A 15,794-nucleotide genomic window follows, 5' to 3' on the forward strand; every position below is an offset into this window, starting at 1 on the left:
GTATTATTATTGCAACATTCATCTAGCAGTACGTAACCCCATCATCCCTCGCTTGAAGGAAAAATATACAGAGAGCCAAGATCAGGACAGAGATGTAGGCTGCACGTGAGCATAAGTATGTCTTGTTGCTGTTGTAGGCAGTCCTACCAATGCCCTGTTATTCATCATATTAAAGGAAAACAGCCTAGAATCTGACCAGGCAGTAGAGCCACATACCAGGAAAAGACTACAGACCTGACCAGAGGCAGAATATGCATTTTGGGAGGGACTTATGGTTTAACGCTCTTCAGAAACTTTGAGCAATGTTTGGTGACAATGCATATACCACCTGCAATAAATATTGATGGTTTCCATTCTTCTCACACTTCAATAGCTTACTCTTTTCCATTATGTTTTAGACTTGTTTACCACAGAGAACAAGCGAACAGTGATTTAAATCTTCTTGAACTTCTTCCAATACCATTTAAGAGCTGTGATTTCTTAAAAGGACTGTATTACTCCCAAAATTAGAGCCAATGAAACGTGGTTCTGTCAGGTCCATGACAATAAGCATTGTCTCACTGGATAATAACATATGGTGTAAATAGTCCTCTGCCCTAGGCCCTTCACAAGCCTTAGCTCAACTCTGCCAGAGACAGCAGTACACAGCAATAGAAATTGCCCTAGGGAGGATGTGATCATCCTGCCCCATGGAGTTACCCCTACACAGCACAAGTCCTGTCAATGGTAATCAAATACCCTTCAAAAAAGCGTGAAATCTTGAGGTCTCTTTGCGCATGATGATGAAATCCAATGGATGTTTCTGTTAGTTGGAGTTTGAGGCACTGAAGACTGAAAGAGAACTGTGTAATAACAATCTGAATGTGAGCGATGCTTTATCTGAAGCATTATGTACAGTAATAAAGGTGTTAAGGTGCAGCCCATGCCTCTATGTTCATACATTTTACTTTTGGCGATCACTCGCAGCTGATTGCTTAATGACAAACCTTACTGCTAAGGTGAAGCTGACAGAAATCTTTTGTAATGATCTCCTGCAACCCCTTGGTAGTCCCAAGCTCTGCATGACTGTGTACTGGTCTCTCTGGAACCAATTCCCGGTACTCCAGGTGTGCAGAGAGTAACTACTGAGCCAAGCATGATCATGGCTTAGAGGTACCTTTGGTATAACAGATACCATAAGCCTAAAATTAGCCAGTTTTTACTCTTAGATATGGCAGTGTCACAGTTTACAATGGGTCACAAATCAACTACTTCTTTGTTTTCCACGTTTTCAGGTAACTTTTCTTTATTCCACAAAAATGTGAGAAGTGTTTTGATCCTTTGGCATGTGTCATTAGAAAGTGGCACTATAATGAGTACGCACTGTTTTATTTAGAACACACATAGGTGTGGGAAACATCTATATCCTGAGGCACTATACCTCATCCTCAGGCTCTGCCAGCAGCCCTGTCAAACCCATCAGTGTACAATCAAGTTGTCTTCTGCAACTGCACTTCATAACCCAACAATGCTGTTCTGTGGAATCGTCAAATTATCCACCCACAAGTGCTAAGAGAAAGGGATGGGAATATGAGCTTTCTTCATTGTTTCTCATGGTTACAAGGACTTACCTTAAACAAACATCTGTGTGGAATGATCAACTTTGGTAAATGTAAGACATTTAAACTGAGGTAATGTGAATTTGGGAAAATCACAGTGACCCTGAGCCGTGACCTGTGTATCTTTTCCAGAAGAGCAAGAGGCTGAAGGGACAGACTGAAAGATGATAAGCAAAGGGTTAACCCAGGTTTAGTAGTGCCATTATGACCAGTCATGAGAGTTCATGAGTTTCTGTTGCTAGAAAGCTTTTCTGTGACTGTGCATTTGTACATGAGAGCTACAAATCGTCTGTTTAAAAAAAATGGCAAAGCTAGCTAAATAAGCCTCTACCAGACAGGAGGTGTAAGTGATAGGACTGGGCTAGGAAATCGGCAGTCATGGACACATACAGTAACTGCTGAGGAACAGATGTGCACAGTTCTGGCCATCCAGAGGCACCAGTGTCACTTCATTCCCTTACACACCAGTTTCTACTCAGATTTGGGTTAGCTGGCCACTCATACCTGAGCAAGCAACCAGCAGTGAGCGTCCGAGAAGGGCCACAAGAAGGAGGGCATGCTGCCTCTGCGAAACAAAGAGGACAAGGGGAATGAGAGGGCTGTGGCTGTTTGAGTTGCAACATGCAATCATTCATCTCTCAGTGCCTGCAGCATAAGTATAGGCTCTTCTGTCAGCCATGGCAGTGTCCCTAGCCCTGCTGTAATGAATGTCACCAGCCATCCATGGGACACCAGGCAGTTGCTGGGGGATAAGTGTGGTACCACGGCCAGCCCAGTAAACAGGGAATCAGCATCTCCAGACAAGGAGCAAACGTGCTCCCTCTCAGGGACCCGCAGAAGCACTCAGTACATGACAGCATTTAGTGTAACAGGAGCTGGTGATTTGGAGAAACATACAACTCGAATTCAAGGTCAGTGTATAGTATCTTTATGAAGATTAACCAGCTTTAAACCTAGGCTCATAAGCCAAATGCAGCACGCACTGAGAAAAACACGTTATTCTGTTGTATTTACATCAAAAGGCTATTACTATTTTCTCTAATAGAAGTAAGCAATGAAATACTTTACTCCTGCTGGCACCCTTCACATTAAAAAGGATTTATTATTGTAATGCCTAAATCTTGTAGAGGACAGCTTAAGGGCACCCCTGACACAAGGACCTTGAGGATTCAGAAGGCAACAAGGCCGAATTTTTTTTTTTAAATGCCACAATTCATGACTGAAAAGAGGACGAAATCCCCGTGGCCTGAGCGCACCGTGGAAGGCCCGAGGCAGCCACAACGCCCCTCGCTCCAGCGAGCCGGGAGAGGGGTTCACAGCAACGGCTCCCTCCCCCGCCGCCGCCCGGCCTCGCCCAACGGCCCGGACCCCTCGGCGGGCACCAGAGCCCAGCGGCCCGGCCACCCTGCCCCGCCTCCTTGAGGAGGCTGCGAGGCTGCGCCCGCACTCAAGATGGCCGCCCGCTCCCAGTGTCTCAGACGGGCTTTGAAGCCACAGGGTGATGGTTAAGATGGCGGGTGTTTACCTGCAGCCTCCGCGGAGCTTGCCCTCGGCTAACATGGCCGCCGCTCCCCTATTGCTTCCGACGGCAGTGAAGCCAGTCCGCCCTCAGCCAAGATGGCGGCCCCCTGCAAGCGGCGGAGCGCCGTGAGACGGCAGCTGTAGTGAGAGGACAGGGCGCGGGGCTGCGCTGGCAGCGGGGTCTGAGCGAGCGGCCGGGAGAGGCGAGGCGAAGGAGGCTGTGCCTGCCGCCAGGCTGGGGAGAGGGAAGGCTCCCCGCAGCGTGGCCGCTTGTGGGGCGCTGGGCGCCTGCCGGCCTGAGCGGCCGACTGTGAAATGGCGGCTGGGGGCCTGGCCAGTGCCGCGGTGGGGGGCCTGTGGGCCCGGCCGAGGTTTGGGCAGGGTGTGGGGACGATGGGGTGCGCACTTCCGGCCCGACGCAGGGAGGGAACCTGGAGGCTGCGAGGCTCCAGGCGGCTGTGGCCTGGGAAAAGCGGCGTGGCCGGGCCCGCGGTGCCGCCGCGAGAAACGGCGTTTGTGGGTTGTGGGGAGTAACAGCGGTGCGATGAGTGAGTTGTGAGCGGCCTCTTGGGGCTTTCATCAGTGGAAAACATGAAATAATCCAGTTCTGTCTTTTTTCCTCTAGTGAAACTACCTCATCCTTTACTCAAAATGTAAAGGAGTAGTTCTATGCAAGATTTGTAAGATGGTGAAGTATTTGTCTTTACGTGCTATTAACTCTGCAGGCAGTTACCTTTGTGTATAACTTAATGCACCACATGGAGGCTGTATGGGGCTGTTTGTCAGCTGCTGTCAGAATCAAGGCATAAAGTTGTTTCTGCCGGGGCTGTTCATGTACAGCAACGTTTAGAAATGCTATTTTGACATGCATATAATATGCATGGTGCTTCCACAAGAAGGGATGAAACTGCTGTCTTAGGTTGTCCTCATAAATCTCAGAAGTTGCTTTATGAGTGATGATCTGACTGTTTTTCCTTGACAGATGCACCCTGATGGCAAACAGCATCGAGTTTCCCTGTGGAAACAAATGTACAGGTTGAATAATCAGCTCCTTACATGACTTCTCTTCGGAACTCACGCTCGTTGCCTATACTTCTAATCTGACACTTGGCCAGAGGGACTTTTGAAAGTTTCTCAAAACTTTTTACCACATAAACAGAGATCATAGTCATCAGTGCTGTTATGTCCTGGGTACAAGTTGCAGTCAGCCGATCCAGTGAGGATATATTTGATGAAGATGCAGATGAGATGTATCTACTACGGAAAGAATGGAACAGCACCATGAAAAGAAGATTGAAGGTATTTCTATAACAATGATTTAATAGGCTCTTTAACCATTTTAGATTTACTGATACATACCTTGCTATACGTATGGCTGATTTAAAGGGGAGAACTAAGAGTGGCTGCTTAAAAGTTCTTGTGGCTTAGTTTCTTCTGAATGTCAGCAGAATGTAGCAGGGATTTACGAAAACTCTACCCTAGTAGTCATCAGAGCAAAGTAGTGTTTTACCAAAAGACATTGTCTTCCTTTGTACAACCACGTGCATTTGCGAAATTCTGATGTGAGCTTTTTGCTTCACACTTGTAGGTGTACCACTAGTAGATGCAGGGCAACACAGCTAAACAGTGCTAATAAAAACCCAAACATCTCTTATTTCTTTAAGTAGAGTTCTTCATCAGTCAGATTTAAGATCTGTGACTCCATGTGGAACCACAATTGGACGTTGCGGTCTGGGTAGTTCTTTGGGTTATTTATTCTCCTAGTGAAAATTAATACAATTTATGAAAACTGGTTTCCACAGCCCTTGGCGCCCTGGAATTCTACAGGGGACAAAACAAGGACATAAAGATCCCTTCCAACCCCTAACATTCTGTGATTCTGTGTGATAAACCCAGGTTACTTCAGCAGATACATTATCACTCAGAGTGGGGCCGGTAGGGCTCGTCTGCTCACGGGTGAATGGTGTTTGGCTGAAGAACGTGAATGGAAGCTGTTGTGTAGGATGTTGATGGGGAAGGGTATTACAACGGAGCTGTGGTATTATTCTCCAAGGAAAAGTTTCCTGCATGTAAGTCCCTTGAAAAGACTGGTTTTCTTAATGGGTGGTTTAGTGTTCTTACACAAATCGCTCTGGTATTTTCTGAGTGGATACCACAAAATCGTAAAATGGTGTTATTGAAGTTAGAGCTCTGTTGGGCAAAGAAACATTCCTGTTCCTGGCTATTTTTCTAGCAAGACCACCAGTTTTCTTCACTCATGAACAAAGAGAAATTTTCACTCTTACTACTTGCAATTTTGGTGTGAAAAAAGTTAAGAATTATTCTATGTTGTATGATAATGTGATTAGAATATAAATAAATTAATTTGCTTTATGATCATAGGCTGTTTCTTACAGAAAGCAATCACAGTGTTGTGTGTATTTATATGTGACTTGCTCCATCACCCTCTCTCTTCCAGTATAACTCTTGAATTGAGTGAGATCTGGCAAATAGAAAAGCAAGGCTCAGTAATTTCTTTTGTGAAAACGAGTAGATGGATTGCAGACAGGAGAGTACCTCTGCTGAAGGGGAGGCTTTGCAGCCTCCTGTTTTCAAACGTCTGGAAATCTGTATGTGGTATTCTTTAAGGAATTTTTCATAAAGGGTCATCATAAAACCAAGCATGCTTTCCTGCAGATTTCTCTTATTTTTTGATGTTTCTAAAAATACTTTCCTTATCTTCTGAGCTTCTTGGGATCCTTTTGGAAAAAACCCTGGATGTTATAGATCAGTAAATCATAACGCACTGCAAAAAGCATGTTTTGGTTTGGCAGTGGAGGGGTAGCTGGGAGGGATGTTCAGATAGAGAAGCTGCAGTTTAAGAGACTGAATACTTGTTTAAACTTTTTTTATTGTTACAAAATTGTCACGGGTCTAATTTTTCATCTTGTGAACAACCTGTGTCACTACTTTTATTATAGGAAGGCTATAGGGATGGAATTGAAGCTGGGAAAGAACTTGCGCTCCAGGAAGGCTTTAATCAAGGTTACAGACATGGTGCTGAGCTGATGGTTACATGTGGCCAGTTCAGAGGAACCCTGAAGTAGGTTACAAACTCCTTAAGGTTGTGTGCGTGTGGAGGGTGTGTACAGAGGGAATGTGCATGCAGTTTTTTGTTTTAATTAAAAAAAAAAGTGTGTTGTAAATCTGTCCAATATGAGCAACCTGAGAATTCTCAGGTGTTGAATACAAGGAATTGCCTACCTGCATGTGGAGTGATCATTCTTAAAAATCCTGCTTCAGTTGCTCTTCCAAATTTATCTGCATCTACGTCTTCAAGCTTAATATGAATGAAACATATATACATTTATATAGCACAGATATGTTGTTGCATTGCTGTCTCCCCTCAACAACTGGAGGTCTGTGTGGGTACATGTAATCACTTTTTTTGTTGTTCTTCACTTTTCAGTGCTCTCTTATCCTGGTGTCATTTTAATGGACATGATTCTGCTTTAAGTAAGATAAATAATCTTCTTGATGTGGTTGGAAAGCATGAAGAAGATGTGCTTAAGTATCTGAATTCTATGGAACAACAGCCACATCTCGGACACATTTTGGATTCTGTTCAGGACATGGACCTTAATCACACAGCTCCAGCTGGGACAGGGTACAATGAAGTTAAAGCTGGAAGTCACGAAGACGTTGGTAACTCTGGTGAAAGCATTTGTAGAAATAATGATGAGGTTGGTTCCTTGCAGTCTAAGTGCAGCAAGGCAAAACTCTGCACAGATCCTGAAAGGTCAACCCTTGCTTGGGTTAAAAAGCAGACTATTTGGCTAGTAGAGCAACTGGGCTTATCACTGGATATACTACATCATGTCCAGCGACTGGAACATTAGTTTTTCTGTATTTAAAATTATCTCAACTGGATGTGATTCTGTTTGTGGACCGCATACCGGCTGATGCGTCACTTCGTGTTAGGGAAATCTCATTTTGATGCTTCCCAGTAGCATTTCTGTAAATCTTTGCCATCCTTTGGCTCCTGGCTGAAACACCTCTTGCTTTCAGTCTTAAATGTAACTTTCACAGAAAGGCGAAGTGACTTCTAAAGCTCTACAAAGATTTACTAAATGTATTTCTGTTCGGTGTCAGAAGCTATCATTTCACCCTCGCTTTCTCTTTTTGGCAGTTTGGAAATGCAGCAGGTCCCATAAATAGCCCCTCTAATATCTAAAAAAATAAATGCCCAGCTTGTCCAGTGCTATGGACAAGCTATTCTTGTAGAATGAACTGCTGTTGATGATTTGCTAACTCTGTGCAAAATAGAACAGGATTTGCTGCTGACTTTCTAGAGTGCTGTGGCTCAAGTCACTATATAAAATACAGGAATTTTTCACCTTTTGTCAAATTCTTCCTCTTGTCTTTTGTAACCACTATGCAGTGCGCTTTCACAGTTAAAAACATTTTTTTTCCTCCTCATACAGTTCTAGTTATTTCACTTTTGCTGAAAACACACCATTCCCTTCACATGCAGCATTACTGACATTTCCACTGTTTTACTGTTAGACCATCTTCTCTTACCCTGTTAGACCACACTGAACACGTTTCCAGTCTAATGAACTTCCTTGTGTTACTTTTGTGTTTATTTTGCCAGCCCCTCTAGCCTGAACTCTCTTTCCCTCATTCCTATGGTGTTTTTCCCAAACTCTTCAAGGAAGCCAGGTTTATTCACCTTCTTTTAGAAACGTGTTGTCAGCCACACGTGCATATTTCTGACAACTTTGTATTTCTGTGCCGACATTCTGTACTTGACTCCTTTTCCTGTTGCTTGCCTTAACTGTAGCTGCAAATTGCTCTGGTCAGGAAGTCTTTTCTTTGTAAATGGCTATCTCTGTTTTACAGTAGTTAAACTGATTTACAGTAAGTTAGCAGTTTTCTTGTTTTAAGTTGCTTGTAACTTTCCTTCAGGTCTGAGACAAAGCAGCTCTAGACAGAGACAAATGGAAGTTTTGAACAGCTGACTTAACTATACTTTAAGAAAAAAATTTGAATCACAAAACAGTTTTATACTTTGAGGCCAGAAAAAAGCTAAGGTAAAACTTATGTGAATTTCAGAGACTGAGTTTACAACTTTCTTACTAAAGACTCTCTTATCCTGCCACAAAGTTGGTAGACTCTTGTCTGCCGTTCAGTACCACTTTGCATTAGGGGAAAACAGAACTGCAATTAAAAGTCTCTTACTGAAGCTATTTCTGAAATAGTGGACAGAGCTGTCTGCATTAATTACGTATGTACAAAATTGTTCAAACAACTTTTCTTTTTCTTTATTTATTTAGTATAATACTGACATGGATAAACATTACTTTTCTACAAGTGCATGTGTTGTGTTACAGCCTGCATCACATACGTTAGACAGAAATTTCTTCCATACTGTGATAAAATGTGGTGCAGACAAAAATAAAGGTTACTAGAGCAGTGTTAGACTTTCCAAATTTGGACATTTAAAAATGCGAATTCCGGAGTATTCCTTCTATGTATTTCATAATGTGCAAAGAAGAAACTCCATTCACAGATTACTAAGTAGACAGTGAGCTTGCCAAGTTCTCTCCAACATTGCAAAAGCAATCTACACCAGGAAAATTTGCTTGGTTATCAAACAATAGATTGTGTGTTTTACTTCTCTATTGTAACAGCTTCTGTAGTAGCTGTGGAATTACTTTTCCTCCACTCTGCACAAAGTTTCTGTGCTTTTTTCCATGTTACCACCCAGAGTTTCCAGTTTGGCTGTGGAGAGATTTTCTTTTAGGCTGTCTGTAATACTTGGCTTATCTGTCACTACCAAATCTTGCTGACCAGCCACAGAAGGACTTTCTGCAAGACTATTAGAATCTGTAATTTGCTCACATGGTGGTTCCGGTTTTTGTTCCGTGTCTGCTTCCATGTCTTGTGTTCCACTATCAGCTTTCACCTTAGCAGCGTTCCTGAAAATAGCTCTCATGACAACCGGGACTGACATGCAACTGGGGGACAAAATGAAACATCAGTCACTACTACAGACTTCATCCATTCTTCAACATACTACTTTTTTGAAACTGTGGCTGACACCTGAACGGTACCTGTGGTGAAAAACAGCACTGCCGCCTTGCATCTCTTTGCCTTGTATAGCCTGATCGCCATTACTCTGTAACTACAACATAACTGCACGTGCTGTACCAGACAGATATATTGACATAATGAAATCGAGTGCTGGATCTTTGAGCTTAGCGCACAAAGAAGCTTTGGTAGAAAGAGTGGGAGGGTTTGGTCAAAAAACAAGGAGTCATAAGGGTGCTTTTAATGAAAACCTAAACTAATAATATTTAAATATATTCATTCCTGCTGAGTTTTGTAATTTTAACCTTCATGTTTTGTATAAGACAGGTACAGAGCATATCTTCTCTAAAACACAATCCACTAGAGGAGATTTTTCCTACTCAGATGATAGAGTTACATGGTTCTGGGAGTAGTATCTGTTATCCTGTGACTTCAGACAGGGCAGGCTAATCAAACAGGTTCAAAATCCAGCCTTGCTGACATCAAATAGGTAATAGCTGTATGCTAGCTTATGCCAAATGAATTGGTGCTCTCAGTCCTTTCTCTAGTGTATGTTCATATATCACAGCAACTTGACTCTTTTGGAATTTGTTTCAGAAAACAAGCCAGGGACAGTGTTGTAGACGTGCCATATACACCTCACTTTCTGAAAGGAAGCACTGATTGGTATTAGGTAGATGTGGAAAAAGTCCTTTCCATGCTATTCCAAGTTACACCTGTCATGAGCTAGAGCCTTCAGAAAAGCATGTTTACAAAAGAAAAAAGTATCTTTATAAAAGATAAAACTCTCTTCATTCAAAAGTGTTTCTGTTTCCATGCCCCACACGCTTTCTACTAGAAAGAAACACTTTCCATCATTAGTAATGTTTAAAATTTTTGAAAGAGACACTTAAGACATTAAAGTGATGTATTCTTACTATTATATTACAACTTTTTACTAGAGTGGAGTTTTCTGGTTGCTGAGTTTATGGCATTTGGGACACACATGATATTTCTATGACATTGACATCTGAGGTTCATTCCAACTGTTATGAAATAAAATAAAAGTACTTACCGCTTCATGGCTCTTGCTATAAAGTCATCACTAGAATTTAGAGTTGGATCTTGAGGATTTAAATGAAGGTGACATTGGACTTCTCTGGAGGTTACAACATCAATTCTCACTATAAGAACAGAATATAAATACTTCAAAATAAACATTTTTATAAACATTGAAAACCATCCTTTCGTTCTAGTACTTCAAGAGAGGTAAGACTGAAGTCAATGGGAAGGGCCATGCACCAATGCTCTTGCGTAAGACTTGCTATTTCCTAGTATACTTAAATCAGAAATGGTAGAAGTTACAATTTATTAATTAATTGCAGGCTAATACAGAATAGGACTTGAATATTTGCAATTGCTTTCTGGTTTATGCTGAATACAGAACATGCTTAGTAAGCAGTTTATACACAGAGAGTATAAAGTAGAGAGTAGCCCTTGGAATGTGTTTGTAACCAAGAAGCACAGTGCAAGAGCCTGTGTAGAACCAAGTCTCTTGTCAGCCCAATAAAGAGGACAGTATCAATTATTCCACACGTACCACAGGCTAAATTCTCTTTCACAGGATGAGGGAAGAAGACAGAAAAGCTGGTGGTCTTGTCTGGTACCACTTCAAAGTAAAGCAGTTCTGAATCATCTAGAAATAAAAATACTATTTAGTGATATCCACCCATTGAACATGGACTCTTTTTGGCTGAATCACATGCCAGAATCTAAAAAATACTGACACAGTAGAATCTATTTGTTTAGCATCTTAGTTTATGCTTATAGAAGTGTCAGGCCACAGAGATTAAAAAAAAAAAAAAATACATTCAACAACATGTAATACTAGAATTAAGGAATTTTTATAGTTTGAAATACTCCACAAGTAATGACAGCTTTGGCAAGGGAGCAGTAAATCCGTTAACACCCATCTTAGAAGTTCGTTTCTCTCTAATGCTCTGCCGTTACTTCCAACCACACGATTTACCTTCATTTTCATGCTTCTCAGAGACACAGCTGCTAATAAGAGTGTTACATGCCACTTGATGTCGAAGAACCTCTATTACACCAGGCACACACTTTGGATGGCTAAATGGGATTTTACTGACCAAGGCTCCTGCTAAATCTCGTTTTTCTGAGCCCTTGTTTATGAAGTAACAGTGCTTTGGGCAATCTGGAAGAGACTGAACAACAAATACGGTGATATTTCAAGCACTGAAAACAAGAAAGTAAAGCTTGATGTTATCAGCCAACTGCACAATCTGACAGCAAAAATAATTTTGGAAGACACGCTTCTAGCATGTCCATCATGTTTCTCTACATTTCAGTAGAATTATAATCCTTAGAGGAAACTAAATGACATCCACTTTCCCTCCCAAATACATCGAAATGAGGCGAATATACCTAGAGCCAAGTGGTCAGGAGTTCCAAGTGCCACCAGTTCCTCCAACTACTCTTAAGAGTGCTGTAAGCTATAGAACTGTTTACAACCAAGATCGTCTCTCAGAAGAGTATCATAGTAGTGCTCGTTGACAATTGTACAAATAGGCTAATAGTTTTGCCCAAAATCTCTTCAGGGCATCATATGTTGTTCCTCCCTCCATCACTGTGGCTTTCTTTGGAGAAGCATGTTTGGCTAAAATATCTCCTGATGATTCATTTCAAGAGGAGAAGAGACAGTAAGAAAAATTTGTCACCTGTCCATGTTGACAGTGATTTATGACAAAATTAGAAGTGCAATATTGTGTTAGCTACTTCAGGATGCCAAATGGGAACTGTCACCTTAAGAACAGGGCAGGGCAGTTAATTAGCAAGGTCTACATTAAGAAAAGCTGAAGAGCAGACTAGAAGAGCTTTTCCTTGTGTGTTCGTAGAGCAAAAGTTTCCCCTACATTCTTTTCAAGGCGACAATTCAATTTAGTAATTTATTTCTAGAAATTAAACCTTTAAACTGAGAAGCAAAACAGTTTCCCAGCAAGTACTAATATTTTAGGAAGTTGCTGAAGAGTTACAGAGCCTTTCATGTGTATCTAATGGAAGTGAAATGGATTTTATAGAGAAGAGCTTTGCTAAACCTTATTTTAGTATGGTGTAAACTTAATACTACTTTCCGTACCACCACTTCAGAGTCCAAGAACTATGTAGGTAATAGGCTCTGCTAACACCTCTAGTAGAAGAGAAAGAAGTGCCCTCTTCTTTTGTGCCATGAATTGCAAAATTAATATTTCCTAGCAAAAAAAAAGTAGATTTTTGAAGCTTGTCTTGTAGTTGCTCCATATGTAAAACTGGCAGAAAGCATCTTAGCCACCATTTTTTATCCTAGAACTTTACATCTAATACAGCCTAAATTTAAATATTTTTTAATGAAACAGTTATTAAAAGGGAAGCCATCTACAGTTAAACAACAACGGCTCTAGACAGTAACTGGCATCACTGTTGTAACACTCTACACTTTTCTTCCTGCCAGTCCCTTTACAAGAAATCAGTGTTCTCAGTGTTGCCTGATCAAGAAATCTTTTGTTAAAACAGCATGATATGCAGCATGATAAAGACCTTCAAAAATCTAAGTAATTACCATCTTTGGACTTGCTCCTCACACCAGCCAATAAGTTCCCTTCTTTTTGAGGCATTAATGAGGAAGTTCTGAGCAATTTTTAGAAGAGTAAATATTTGGGTTACACACAGACAAATTAGTATGACTTCAGCAGGCCTGCACACAATGTTTCATTAATGATGATGAGAAGCTCACTTGAAAGGGTCTAATATTGTTTCACAAATAAGTTGAACTATTTCCTAAAGAGCATTTAAATACCATTGGGATTCTGGGAAGTCTGCATTGCTTGCTTATGGGGAAATATAATCCAGTATATATCTTGCACAAAGGCAGAGTGTGTGTCACATGCACACTATACTCACCACAAAGAAACAGGATTTATGTGTAGACAAGTCTTCACTGCATTTTTCTTTAAGGGTAGACTGAACAATCAGCTCATATAGAGGAGCTAGTTTCAAGCCAGTAATCGGAATTCCTGAAACCAGGTGATTTTTTTTATTAGCATTTAGGTTATGACTGTACATGAAAGCTAATATTAAAAACAAAACCAATGTTTTGAAAAGACAAAACCAATAACCTTCTCTGTTATTTGACTTTTCGCTAATGGGGATTTGAGGCAGTGTGTTTAACAACTTTGGCTGTAATTGGCATATCTTTCTTAGAACTTACATGTTTTACACTGGTTGCTAAAAATGATACACTTGGGCTGACAGAACAAAACATGTTCTGCGTTCTGCCCCAGAAACCAGCATTTCCTCTTACAACATTAACACAGGGAAATAAAAAGCAAATAAGCAATGCATAGTCACAGGAGTACTTAGTCTTAAAAACAATTATAACTTGCCTGTGAGCCTTTGTATCTCTTCAATACTGGATGAGGACATAGGAATAGGCTGGTGAAACTTCAACACAAAAAAAGCTGGCAAATCCATGCCAAGTTCGTCAGTCAGCGGCAAAAAAGCAGGGTTGCTGGAAGAAAAAAGAAAGTAGTCAGAATGAAATCTTGTTATAGCAACTGACATAACAAGGACTCTTCGTGCAAGGCCACTGTTGGGTCCCTAGTGGTTTACTACATTCCATACTTTTTCTGACTTGAGAAAAGTCTTTCTTTATAAATGCAACCACAGCCTGTAACGTTTTAAAACAAGGTTAATGTGAAGACTGGCAGAAAGGAAAAGTGAGCCACCAGAAACTAAGGAACAGTGCATAGGGGTGTTTGCTATAAATTGTTCTGTAGTGATTTATTTTAGAGAACGAATTCAGACTTTCCCTCCAGCCGAGCACTGAAGTAGAGAGAGATGAGGCATCAGTATCTATGGTGGGATGGCAAACTCTTTTGTACAGTTAGGTGTGCTATCTCTCAATATATGCTTTATTTATTCTGAAACTATGCAGGAGTTGCTTGTTGAATACTAGGAAGTTAAGTAACATTGTTCCAGTGGCTCCTTCTGGCTTCAAATCTATGAGTAAGTCCATAGCTCAATGCAATTGACTCAGTTAAATTTGAACATAATAACCTTAAAGGCCGTTTGGAAAAACTGTAAAAGCCACAGGTTATAGAGGGTGTAGCTCTGGAGCATAATGCCATCAATAAAACAGAGCTTCCTGGTTGAGCAGAGGCTGAATGTAAGTTATGCTGAGGTTACTGCCAACAACTTCCAAACCCATCTCTGTATTGAGAAGTGTCCAGAGCCTCACCCGTCCTCTCCAGCTTGAGAATCTACAAGTAGTGGAGAAAGAGGAAGTTTGTGGAGCGTGTGTGCATCTGTGCCTTCAACAGTTACAACTGCTTTTGTTCCGCATACCTGGGAACCTGAAGGAGGAGAACTGCGTTATTTTCCTTGTGTCAGCGTAGATTAATCCTGTGCATACAAAACATGCAATGGAAAGGTCTTTGAAAGGTCAGGTCCAACTGACAGCCGCAATGGCTCAGGCAGCAAGGAGAAGCCTGCACAGACCACACCCAAAATACCAAAGTTGGCCAACGGTGACGGCAGCAATAGCTGCTTTTGGGACATGCCATGGAACGTTGATCAAGCAACCACCAGTCATTTTCATGCTGGCTAGGCAGTTACTTTGTTTGATATCACTCTCACTTGAATTTGAGTCAACAGACAAGAAATGGAAAAGTATTTCCCTGATGTACATTATAATTGTGCTAAAGTACATTGCATAAATCATCCTGCTAAACTAGAATTTTAAATCTTATTTCTGAGTTTAATTAATGAACTTTGTTTAATGAAACAGGTAGTGCTGAAACAGTTATCACATTAGTTATTTCTGCTTGTCTAGCTTTACCAGGATTTAGTTCTTCTTCCAAAACTTGATAGGGAGAAATGTAAAATTCAATGTTCATAGGAGTTCCTGAGGAATAAAAAAAAAAAAAAAAAATGGTTACTACACATGTCAATAGAGGAAATATGTTGGGCATCTTGACACAAGGGAAAAAAACAAGAGCAGTGTAGACAGGCAGAAGGGGATTCCTCAGAAGAGTTACATCTCTGATTACAGTGTATGTATGTTTCAAATCACAGCATTTTTTTAGTCAGCGTTTAACAGCTAAATCCTCAGTGTATGTCATCAGACATATTTGAGAAGATTACATTAAGTTTCTATCTCTTGCACAATAACCTGTTCAGCCTTAAAAATCTAGCTGAGCTGCTAGCTTTCAGTGACTACTCCGAAATAGAAAGGAAAGTTGTAATACTTGCATAAGAGACACACACATTGAGCTGTGCAACAGGATAGCGGTAGCATATAGAAATATTTTTATGAACTGTAACACATTAACAGCTAAAGCTCACTTCTGACAGTATAGATGAGCCAAAATCTTACCAACTGACTGTATTTGCCTTTTAGGCAACACATGTATTATCTCAGCTACTACTGCCATCATCTCACAGCTACTCGCAAACTGTGGTTTCCCACGTAACCTCAGAATATTCCTGGCTTTGCTTTTAGGCTGCAAAGTCAGTGTTGCAGGAGCTGATAAATCACCTGGCCTCTTTATTTTCTCCTTCTGCATGTCT

The 15,794-nt window shown here is 41.0% G+C and overlaps 1 protein-coding gene across 3 annotated transcripts; it reads left to right on the forward strand.

The window, feature by feature from the left end:
• Positions 1–3,129: 3,129 nt before the first annotated feature.
• YAE1 (YAE1 maturation factor of ABCE1) lies at positions 3,130–9,470 on the forward strand. 3 transcript variants are annotated; one of them, XM_086468294.1, is made up of 5 exons: positions 3,130–3,262; positions 4,102–4,148; positions 4,324–4,418; positions 6,080–6,201; positions 6,568–9,470. In XM_086468294.1, exons 2-5 carry the CDS (start codon positions 4,112–4,114, stop codon positions 6,995–6,997), a joined length of 684 nt encoding a protein of 227 aa, XP_086324420.1. In that variant the 5' UTR covers positions 3,130–3,262; positions 4,102–4,111; the 3' UTR covers positions 6,998–9,470. The 3 variants fall into 3 exon arrangements, with proteins under 3 accessions (XP_086324420.1, XP_086324419.1, XP_009946105.2); XM_086468293.1 differs by lacking the exon at positions 3,130–3,262 and having other exon boundaries at positions 3,575–4,148; XM_009947803.2 differs by lacking the exon at positions 3,130–3,262 and having other exon boundaries at positions 4,108–4,418.
• The last annotated feature ends 6,324 nt before the right edge of the window (positions 9,471–15,794 follow it).

This window comes from Leptosomus discolor, chromosome 7 (genome assembly GCF_034619465.1).
Source record: "Leptosomus discolor isolate bLepDis1 chromosome 7, bLepDis1.hap2, whole genome shotgun sequence".
Taxonomy (NCBI): domain Eukaryota; kingdom Metazoa; phylum Chordata; class Aves; order Leptosomiformes; family Leptosomidae; genus Leptosomus; species Leptosomus discolor.